The sequence below is a fragment of the Zingiber officinale genome, chromosome 5B, assembly GCF_018446385.1.
Source record: "Zingiber officinale cultivar Zhangliang chromosome 5B, Zo_v1.1, whole genome shotgun sequence".
Classification (NCBI taxonomy): Eukaryota; Viridiplantae; Streptophyta; class Magnoliopsida; order Zingiberales; family Zingiberaceae; genus Zingiber; species Zingiber officinale.
In genome coordinates this window covers 131,815,240-131,827,253 of record NC_055995.1, presented here as the reverse complement: position 1 = coordinate 131,827,253, position 12,014 = coordinate 131,815,240, and the positions used below count along the sequence as shown (strand labels likewise).

The 12,014-nt window shown below is 33.4% G+C and overlaps 1 protein-coding gene across 13 annotated transcripts in view; it reads right to left on the bottom strand.

Moving 5' to 3' along the window:
• Positions 1 to 532: 532 nt before the first annotated feature.
• Positions 533 to 12,014, bottom strand: part of LOC121986062 — a 45,602-nt gene continuing 34,120 nt past the window's right edge. For 12 of the 13 annotated variants that reach the window (XM_042539850.1, XM_042539848.1, XM_042539851.1 and 9 more), the window contains 3 exons: positions 6,482 to 6,655; positions 5,319 to 5,441; positions 533 to 940 (listed from right to left, as the gene is read on the bottom strand). In XM_042539850.1, the coding sequence (XP_042395784.1) occupies positions 779 to 940; positions 5,319 to 5,441; positions 6,482 to 6,655 (459 nt within the window). In that variant the 3' untranslated portion in view covers positions 533 to 778. Of the gene's footprint in view, positions 941 to 5,318; positions 5,442 to 5,835; positions 6,003 to 6,481; positions 6,656 to 12,014 lie in introns of those variants that run through there. The other variant, XR_006113331.1, reaches the window with a different exon arrangement.

Here is a 12,014-nt window from a genome sequence, read left to right as displayed (position 1 = left end):
AAAGTAAATAATTTTTTATCCAAAAAAAAATACTTAACTTAATAATCTTAACTTAAATCAAAAATGGATCAAGGCAAATTCTCTCTAATAAATACTAGAAATATAAAATTTTTCCTAAATAACCAAACAAAAATAAAAATACTACAAATAGCAAAAAAAACCCTAAAAAGATTTAAAAGTCAAAATTTGGGACTGAAAATTGACGATTACGATTTCATCGATAACAAATGTAAATTTTCAAATTCTACATGTATGACGGTTACGATTTCATCGATAACAAATGTAAATTTTCAAATTCTACATGTATGACGACAGACAAAACCTAATTCTGAGTGCCGAATCAAAAATTACATCTGTTTAAAATTTAAAGACTCATATTAAACTTCAATACATATGGAGCTTGCATCACTAAGTTAAAGTAGACAGATCAATTAACTAGCACTGCAGAGGTATTATCTTTGCACTATTTATAATAAATATAACATTTTATATATAATTCCCAAATACTTTAAATTTTAGAAGAATTGGAATATAACAAACAGAAGACGACTGCGATCCCAAATTGAATTTCACATGAAGAATATCTGAATATACAGGCTTCTGTAAATAGTGTTCCAGGTATCCTTCCTATAATATTTCTTATCTACACTAACCTTACAGCAAAAATATCAAAACACCTATAGAACAGGATATCCACTTCGCCTGTCCAAAAATGTCAAGAAAGGACAAGGGAGCAGGAAATGAGTTGTGCAATCTTTATTCCCTGACCGAGCATTTTCTAGGCTCCACATGTGCGATAGATCTCAGCTCGCATTATGTCAATCGGAGAATGCTCGAGTGTATAGCGTTCTGGGTTAAGATAAACTCCAGTTTTCTCTAGAAGAGCCAAGCCTTTATCCCTTCCAAAACGTGAAGAATAGAGCTTCAAATATTCAATATCCTGCGCCATAAGGACAATCAGTAAGTATGCAATTTACACGGCATAGGAATACATTTGTGGTTCACAGGCGTGGGGCCACACCATTTGCCACAGTGCTTTTTATTACATCATCAACTTAAACAAAGCCTCTCCTAGTCGCATACAGCTTCTAGTATGTAGATCCTCAACGCTCTTCCCATCAAACAACTAACACCCCCAACCGAATCACAAGGGTGTCATGACTAAATGGAATAGGGAATTAATTTTAATATGAGCTTCTTGTAGGCCAGAAATATCCTCGTTCTGTTAGATATATAACACGAAGAATAGACCTACTCTTGTGCCTAATTTTCTATCCTTTTCTTTTTCAATAAAATAGCTCCAACACCTTTTAACAAAGTTACTTTAATTAGTATCCCTAACACTGTGTACAGGAGTTAAAATCTCTAAGAAACAGACAAAAATATTATGTGTACATTTTTTAATATATATATATATACCACAATCAAATTCTCCAACATTTAACTCTTCAGTAATCGAATCTGAGGAACTAACTGACTGAGTAGATTCAAGAATTGTGATGCAAGAGAGCTATAGCACAGCACGTCTGCCTTTCTTCAAAATCATTAATTTTGGATATTGGAAAGGTAGCATGAAATATTATCTTATGAATGATATTGGCAATTGGTTTATTGCAATGGAAGGTTTCAAGATGTCGATGGATGAATTTGTAGTGCAACTCAAAATTAAAATTAGGCCCGCCATAATGAAAAAAAAAAACAAACAAACACAAGCCAATGCCAAGGCTATAATGACTCTCCAATGTGAATTATCACTTGAACAATGCAGCAAATTTAGCCCATTCAAAAGTGCAAGACATGTGGGATAAGCTTAATGAGTTTCATGAAGGTACACGAGACTCTTGTATTGCAAAACACAATTTATTAATCAATCAATTGCAGGATTAGCCAATTGCGCAGAAGGTTCAAGGAGATTCTCAACGGTCTTCACGCCATAGGAGGAATGACTGAGAATGTATGGCTTGAAATCTTTGCCCAAGACCTCAATTTGGTCATTTATGGTAGACGCACAGAAAGTATCTCAAGATTTATTCATTGTTAGATTAGACGAATTACATGAGCAATTTAACTTTGTGACAAAAGAGAAAGTTTTAGCTTTGGTTGTAGAAAAGAAGTAAAAGAAGGAACAAGTATATCTTCATTGGAATAAAGGAGCAAGTCTGAAAGAAAAACTGAAGTCTTTGCTAGAAGATGACACATTTTCTGAAAAAAATAATGAAGAAAAGCAAGAGGTTAAACAAGAAGTACATCAAAAAGATTTTTAGGGACCCAAAGAAGATATCAAAAGGATAAAGGTAAAACTAGATCCAACTAATGTAATTTGCTCTAAATGTAATAGCAAAGGACACTAAAAGGCCAAGTATCTAGAGCTAAACAAACAAGAAGATAAGCTAAAAAAAACAAAGCTTTGAAAACTACTAGCATCATCTGAATCCTCAGAAGCAGAATAATTGTTTATAGGCAATAAGACACATTGCCTTTATGGAAATAGACGATATAATGGAATCTTCTTGTTGAAAAGAAGAAAGCTCTAGTTGTGATGAAGAATCTTCATATGTGACATTAATGTAATTTTTTTTCCAAAATAGATTGAGACTATTGCATATTTGACTAACTCATTGTCTAGATCTACGGACAAAATGAAGTCTCTCCAAAAGGTACTTAAGGCTCTTTAAGAGACATTTGAACTTCCAATTGCAAAAAACAATAGTATAATTCTTCACAAATTGAAAATTTTGAAGAATAAGGTTCTTGAAATTACAAGAGGAAGAATTGAAAAAATACCTAAAATTGGTTTACGTCAGATTCCAAATTCTTGAACATGAAGCTTAGAGATCAATGAGCAATTTATAACAAAGTGGGTGTTGGATAAAAGTCTAAGCAAAAAAGAAGTATCATTTGTTTCACTAAAGAAGTACTTTTATGGCAAAATCCACTACTAATGGCATTTCTAGGTCTAAGGTAGTAAAGTTTGGATTCTCAAGCAATATTCTCAACTCGATTGCACCCAATGCATTTTGGGTACAAAAGAATCTAACCTTTCATAGGTACAAGAAAAGAAAGCACACTTGATAGGTAATGGTGACCTTAGGATAATCAATCTAGGTAACATAAAAGGGCAAAACCCAAAACAATGCCCCTTTCTTTCATTTTCATCAAAAACTCTCTTTGTTGAAAAAAAAATTCAAAAGGGCACCTTATCCCATTTTTCATTTCCAAAATACCCTTGTTCTAGTACTGTTGCAGCAGTTTTAGATTAAACTATTACAACATTCCTACAACCCTAAACCCCAAAATTGTTCGAGCATTAGTCAAAATTGCTCCAACTATTCTAAGTTGGTCAAAATAGACCATTTAGTATTTTATGTCATTTCACAATTGAAAAGATGAGGTATTTTTCTTATTGTCTATATAGACGATATTATCATCACTAGCAATCAATCCATCAGGATTGGAAAATTGAAGGATTACCTACATCAGCACTTCCAAACTAAAGACTTGGTAACCTCAAGTATTTTAGTTTAAAATTTGCTCATTTAGCAAAGGCAAAACATAAGCATGTACTTGATATGATTAAGGAGGTTGTTATGAAAGGAACTAAAGAGATAGCAATTAACTAATAAGGAACCTAACATCTTATATATTGTGATCAATTAGTTTCTCGAGAACCCATGTCAAGGCTATTAGATAGCAGCATGAGGATCCTACTTTACCTGAAAGATGCTTCAAGGCATTCTAAATTATGGGGGTACTCTTACGCTGATTGAATAGATTTCCCTAGAGATTGAAGATCTATGTTAAGCTATTTTGTTCTCTTAAGAGATGACCTCATTTTCCTAAAAGAACAAGAAACAAACAATAGCTAGGGTCGAATTTAGAGAGGATATGGGGTCACAATTCTAACTACATGTACATTTGCATTAAGCATTTGATGACCAAACTAGGATACACCTCCACAAAGCCTATAAAGCTTTATTTTGACAAACAAGGTGCCTCTGATGTAAGTAACTTCAAACCTTGCTTTTAATGAGAGGAGAATATATAGAGATTGCTTATCACTTTATTAGAGAAAATGTAATCTAATGGGATGATTAGTTTTTTGTTAGAACATAACTAAGGTTCGAAATCTCAACTCGTGCCGAAGTTTCAGTCTTTGACTAGAATGATATTATTTCAGTATCAAGACTGAATGATATTATTTCAGTATCATGACAGTATTCCGATGCATGGTGTCAGTAATAGATTAGAGCTGAAAAAGAAGGAAATGAAACATAGGAAGGAGACATTGTTTGTGCCTAGCATGGTTTTAAATCTTGTACCTTGCCATGCGAAACAGTCGAAACATATTATTTCGGTAAATTACTGAAACTTGACAACTTAGTGCAAACAATATTTTTTTTCTTTGTTTCATCTCCTTCTTTCATCAACCTCTAATTTGTCACTGCAACATGCATCAGAGCATTGACCCGATATTAAAACAGAACCTTGGTACTGAGGTATTGAATTTTGGTAATTTACGGGAACAACACGTTTCGACCGTGGTACGAGATTTCCAATCATGAACATAACAACAAAAGCAAGAACTCTAATTTCATAACTTTATCCATTTAAAAAAAAAAGTGTTTAGGATTTAAAGACTTATAACTTATTGTCGAAGATCATTGGAAGCACTTTATATTTGTTTCCATGATAATTTATCATATTGAGTGTTCCACTACCGCTCTAAATTGAGTATCCACTTGGTATCCCTTTACTTCATTAAGCACAACTACAGTCTCCAATTGAGATACTGATAAAACTGAGCATCTTCTCTACTCTATACAAGTTTACCAAAATCACTTGCCCATCAAAAGTTTGCAACACTGTTGTGATATGAACACAAATAGTCCAGTTCACCTTTCATGACATGTTTACTTGGGAGTGGAGAAGGCAATACAGAAATTGGACAAGGGATCAATATATAGATAAATATCACAAATTTTATTTTAGTTACTTCAAATTTCCAAAGTAAAAATAATCTGTTTAACTTCATATATATAAGAAACTCTTCTATATTTACTTCAAACTTCCAGAGTAAAAATCTTCAAAAGGAAAAGTTAACTAACTGGTCAGAGCACATCACGTCCTGTCTCTCATTTTCTGTCAATATTTCTAAAATTTCTTTCATCCATTCCCCTCCTTGGCCCCATCTATTTAAAGTGCTTCACTCCATAACAAAGAAGAACAAAAAAAGGACAACAATAACAACATACTTGTAAAAATGGTTTTCTGGGTGATTTATGTTCAAAAACTTGTAAAGTCAGGTTAGGGGAATTTACCTGCATTCCACTGAGAATGCGTTCTAGGCGGATTGAAGCAATTGGTTCATGTGATGAAGAGAAGACTTCACCAGGATAGAAAAGAACTCCATCTCCAGGAGGAAGACCACGGCGAAATTTTACCTGCCATGAGTGTTTAAATCTACTTACATAATATGATACTAAATCAATATCTTCAATACCAATACTCATTTTAGTTGTCAATAACCTTTTCTAGTTTCATGGGCAAAATTAAAATGCATGCCTGTGAGGATGAACTGCTTAATAAGAAATAATAAAATGGTTGAGTGATATTTATCTTCATTTACATATTGTCTGAAAAAAGTAAAAGTGAAGAGTGCACATTGGTGTCATCTACTAATAACCAACGCAATGGAACATGTGTCAGCAATAATAAACAAGAAGACATGAACAAAAGATATGGTAACAGAAGTTACTAAGAGCATTAATGTAACTTAATTCATTGAGATTTTTGCAATATAACTACCAACAAAAGATAAGGATGTCTGATAAGGACCTAAACAATAACTCTGGCAGCTTGAGATTTTGAACCTTGAAGTACACCAAGAATTTTCAGCATCTTCTCTATCTTCTAACTTTCAAATGATGACAAGAGCAACAAAGAAAGCCTAGTCATCAAGTACCAATTCCCTGTCATACTCAGTCTTGCATGTCACCTTCACCCTATTTTTTTTTTTCATCATAAAAGGCATTCACATGTGTAACTAGGATATATATTGCTTCGGTCAAAAGAAAAAGGTAGAAGCTGCAAATCTTTAATCACTGATATATTATATGGCAACAGCAGCAGCAGAAGAAAAAGAAAAGAAAATAAAAGAACAACTTATAAGAAAAAAAGAAGAAGAAAGAACGGAGCAAATGGAACACTTAAGTTTAAGTTAAAACATGATTAAGATCCTCAGTCAGAAACAAGGCAAAAAGCCTAAGAAATTCTTCAAGTTGGAAAATCATAGAGCAGGCCCAGAAAAATTAAAATATAGCTTCATGCACGTTGCAATATCAAGTTATCCTCTCCTAAATTTGGTATTAGAGGAGAAAACAGAGATTCTCCCCTTTAGCTCTATCTCTTGTGAAAGGAGGAACTCCAAGACTGAAAAAAAATGGTGAATGGTATATATATTATCACATCATCTTAGAAGTACCTCAGCACTGGCGGCAAGAGACTTTTCATAGCAATTGGCACCCCAATAAAGAAATCCTGTTCCACCTTCTTTCCAAACTCTCCACATCACTGCTCGGTGTTGTGTTCCACGCATTCCAAGGTGCCAGTTTGGTTGAGGATCGGAAGGACCCATGCACACATATGTCCACCATTCCTATATTGGAAAAATAAAGTAAGGCCATATAAACAAGAGAGAAACTAGTCAGGGCTAAACCCAAAGCAATATTATGAATAAGCATCCAATAATTAAAAGAACTATAATTTCTGAAGAATAATGTGATGTTCAAGATCAAATTTTACCAAAAACCCTGGAAGTGAACTGAATACATTTGAATATTGTGCTTATGGGTCAATGATGATACAGTAAAAGACTAAAGTTCAAATACAGTAAAGATGGTTGGAATGAATTGAAAAATGAAGATCATCCACAAGGAAAATCCAAAAATAAACATCAGAGTCTCGGACTATATGAGCATATTGAGGTGAGACAAAAGTCAACATGAACAGTTCTCCAAATAACATAACTTCCTTAACCTCCCCTAAAATAAAGATACCAGGAGGGGAATTAGCAAATATCAAGAGGGAAATGAACTGAACAGATTGCAAGGAAGAGAGATCAGAATTCTAGTTTTACTCTTAAAAGATAAAAAAAAAGTGGAGAATGTTGCTTGCTAAAGGACATCATTTCTTATTTCAGCATGTGTTAGTTATGTGTAGTTGCAGATGTCAATTTTATAAGTATGGTTATGAGTTAATTGAAATGCAATAAAGTGATATTTGAGTTGATTAAAGAGTTACTCATTACTGAATTTCCTGTGAGTATATTGAGCTTTATCAAGGTTGCATTGATAAATTTACACCATGATTTTTTGTTGTTGTTGTTGTTCAATTTCTGCATATATTGAGATTCTGGATTTATTGGGAAACCAAATGATCCACCAGGATGACCTCAATCTTGCCATTGGCTGACTTGGGAATATGGCATTTTGATGTGGGAGAGATGGGTCAAGATGTGCTGAACGAGAGACTATGGCTAGTTCACAAAGTTAGACCAAGAACAACTGGTGGCCTAAGGAATTCAAGCTCACCTCTGGTAGATCATAAGAGGATCACACCTCCATAGCTGCTGCAATCTAGTGGTTGATTGGGGAAAAAAAAATTAAGCAGGAGGCTCAGCTTGGGCTTTTGCTTGGAAACGGACAGAGCAACCAGTGAGCTTGTCTTGTTGTAGCAAAGGCAGACAACGAGAGGGCCAGCAATCATTGGACTTGGACATCGGAACAGAAAGAAAGACATGAACAGAAGTGGCCGAACTTGGCAAGGGCTCATGGATGAGAGCAAATGACGTACTTGAAGAGGGAATGGGTGCTCAAATGAGTTTTTGGCGGCAATGATGGAGCCCTAGAAGCGGGAGGTGCATTGTGTGATCTTGTACAAGTTTCTAAACTGACTGAAAAAGGAACGGAGAACTTTTATCTGTCTTCATCCTCTGCATGAAAGGAGACACACTAACAGCCAATGTTTTAGGAGAGTTGATTACGTGGGATCAATAAATAGCAAAAACAAAGCTGAACTCCTGATACCCCTGTTAAGTATTAATTTTTAAAAAGAAAAAATATCAAATTTAAATTTTGCTAAAATTTTGAATTGACAACATAAACGAACTGAATCGTTGGACACGTAATATAGGCATTGAGTTGAAGCTGGATTAGGTTCGGACTGAACCTATCGGGTAGGCGCGGAGATAAGGAATATGTGGGCTTAAACCGGGATGGATTTGGGTTTGATTTGGCCAAGTTGTGGCCTAACCAAGTTGTAAATGCATTAAATCAGTTTAAAATGAATTAGAGAATTTTTGAGGAAACTTTCTCTCTCCTCTCTTTCCCCTTTTCTTATTTCTCTCCCACCGCCGCATGCTCCACACGCTGGCCATCTTGCACGCGCCACTCACTCCACCTGACACCTCCTCTTCCTCTCCTACTACTCTCTTTTTCTTCTTCTCTCTTCTTTTCCTTCTCTTCCACTTCTCTTTTTCCAGCAACTAAGCAACACAGCAGCAGTATTTCCCTTTCTATTTCCTTAATTCCAGCCAATGGAAACATATCCTATTGCTATTTTTCCAGCAGAAGGTCGGCAGTCTTCTTTTTTTCTTTTTCCAAGCCAAGAGCTAGCTGCTTCTTTCTTTTTCCATGTTGTGTTGTTACCATAGCCACCTTCACCATCACTCACTGTCGGAGCCAAAGGCAAGAGCCACCAGTCCTTTTTCCTGAACTATGGAGGATCGTAAGTTTTCCTCATTTTGCGTACCTGCTGATATCCTTGTTCATCAAGGTAGTTGTTCGTATGACGACTAATTAAGGGTAAGAGTTGGTAAATAATTATTTTTTACTATTGAGAAAGAATTTATCAATTTGGAGTAATTACGATTCGTGGTATAGGTTCAATTGACTTGAACATCTCGTATCAATGAAGCACCTCCATTGTTTTGTCGGATGAAGAAAATTGAGAGGTATATATGTTATGTTATTAGATTTTAGTTTTAGGTTGGGTGTTTGGTTTAGAATAGAAAATAAATAAATTTGTTATTTGATAGAAATAGGTGTCATGTAGAAATTAGGATTACATCAAGTTAGCGGGATAAATATTTGATCCATTGACTTCAACGTTAATCAATTATCAGATTTTTGGGGTCATTATCATTATTAGGTATTATTTCAAATTGTTTGAATTATTTCCATAATGTACTTACAGATGCAAATTCGAATGGAGCGCAGTGACTTGCTCACAATCGGAGCTTTTTGCTATATATAAAGATCAGTAAATCTATCCCTCGACTCTAGTATATATTTCCTAATGCATGAATAAATGGATTATATATGTTAGCATAATTATTTTCGAAAAGGGAATTAAAATAATATTAAAAATAATGAAATGGGCTATAAATAATCAAACCATTGGAGGGTAAATAATTGATGTGACTTCATGTTCACATGTGGATTCTATATGGTAATTAAGATAGGAGGATTAATTTAAAAATTAAATGGACATTCTAAATTACTCTTCAATTGTTTTTTGTCTTTAATTACTTGACGCTCCATACTACTTGATGTTCTAGATGTTGATTGATACTTGTAGTTTCATATTGTATAACTTTTAACTCTATAATAATAACTAAATAAATTAACATGATTCCTATTAAAAGTTGACTAACTAATAAGATGTAAATTCAAGTTGAACAATTATGATCAACAAAATTAAACATATTCGATGAAAAAAATGAAATATTAAAAAGTAAAAACTTTGAGTCTACCCTTATACCAAAGTAGCTGACCTCCCAGATTACTATGTGGTAGCGAGTGGTCACCCATGGTCAATATTTTTTTGTGCACTGACGCTATATTATTATATTCTATTTATTGGTGAGGGGGGTTTTACCCCATACATGAGATCACGTTATTATGCTCCGAGGATACTACATTAGCGATTTACTTCTTAGTTGATTTACCGAACTTATATCATTGATAACATTTATCAATGCTAATATTATAGGATTGATGTTATTTGTACATGCTAATTAAATAATAATAATTTAATATTATCTTAATTGGTAATAAAAAATTATAATTTTGGGTGCTAGTAAATATTGATAAAAACCAAATTAAAAATAGTGGAAGATTATAAATACTCGTATATATTCATTTATGTATAATCAAAGTTGTGACACGAAATTGTAACCTATTTTAGTTCCCTAACCTTCTAAAAAATATTAAGTTAATGCATATCTTTTCTGATTACCTCTAGTTTTGCAAACAAAAGCACCATTTTGATATTAGTTGATTTTAGCTAGCATATTGAGTTGTTCAGATATCTCGACCTACTTATTACTAGTTTGATTTTTGTTTCATTCTCTTTTCATTTTGGTTCATATGTTGTTTTATCTACACCATTGTCATTGTATTTGAATCAAGGTTTAAAATCTTGACCTGTACCGAGGTTTCGGTTCTGACCGGATGATACGGTTTCGGTATCGTGTCATACTATGTCGATATAGTTTAAGTATTTTTTAAATATAAATATAAATGTATATTAACATTTGATTATTAAATATGTTTTATATTTTGAGATGTTGAATTTATATTTTAATATTTCCTCATAAGATAATGCCTATTAACTTTTTATAAAAAATATTTTTAAAAATAAATAATTCTTAAAATTCAAAACTAAATTTAAAATTATAAAATTATTTAAAAATTTTAAATTATTTTTTAATGTATTCATAAATTTATAATTTTAAAAAATTATTTGAAATGTTTACGAATTATGTTTTTTTTTAATTTTTAGAATATTATAAATTTATGTTTAATTTTAAAATTATTTTAAAAATTTAAATTATATTATAAAATATTTATTAAAATTTAAAATTATTTAAAAATTTTGATATTTTACAATTATTATTAATAATAGTTTATTTATAAAAAATAGATATTTAAAAAATAAAAAATTAACTAAATAAAAAAAAAAAATTCATGGTTACGGTGACCCTACAATACCATCCCGGCGGAGGATTTTAGAAATATATAATATTTTATTAGAATTTTTAATTAATTTTTATATATTTTTGGGATAATTTATTTAGGATTTTTAAAAATATATTTGATTATTTATTTAAATTAGAGGTAATTAGATCATTAAAAAAAATAACATAACTAAAAAAAATAAGTAAATAAATAAAAATTTTATTATATATTTTTAAAATTAAAATAAATAAAATATTTAATTAACTAGATAATTTTATTAGGGTTTAATTAAGCCTCTTTGAATTATTCTCATCCATCTTGGAAATTGTTTTAATTAAAAAAGCATTTATATAAAAAACCCAATCGTAGGCCGACGATCGCAACCTCGCGTGACCACGACCGCAGCCGTAGAGACGAGGTCGCGCAGCCCTGGGGTCACGTGGCTGGGGTCGTGCGGCCCCTTCTGTGTGGTCGCGGGGGTCGCGCGACCCCTTCCGGGCGGTCGCGAGGGTCGCACGGCCGTGGGGGCCACGCGACCTCTCCAACGCGACTGCGAGCGTCGCGACGACCCTCCAGTGCAGCTGCGAGCGTCATGACGACCCTCCAGCGCGGTCACGGGCGTCGCAACGCCTCCGCAGCTATCGCTTGGACTGGTGTTGGGTTCATGCGGGTGTCGGTCGGCGAGCAAAACGAAATTTTCCGCCCGTTTCGACCAACTCGACACGAGATCTGAATCCATGATTTGAATAATATAATATATAAATAAATAAACTTTGTTAAATTTCTTGATTACTAGTTTATATGGGTTTTAACTCTCTTTTGTTGGTGCAGCGGGGCCGGCAAGAGGGGGGTGAATTGCCTGCACAATAAAAATACCCTCCTCGTTTCTTTCAACTCTAAAATTATAGCAACAATAATAAGAAAATAAAATAAAGCAGAATAACAGAAAAGAAAGAAGACTCAGCGATTTTGACTTGGTTACAACCAAGAAGGTTG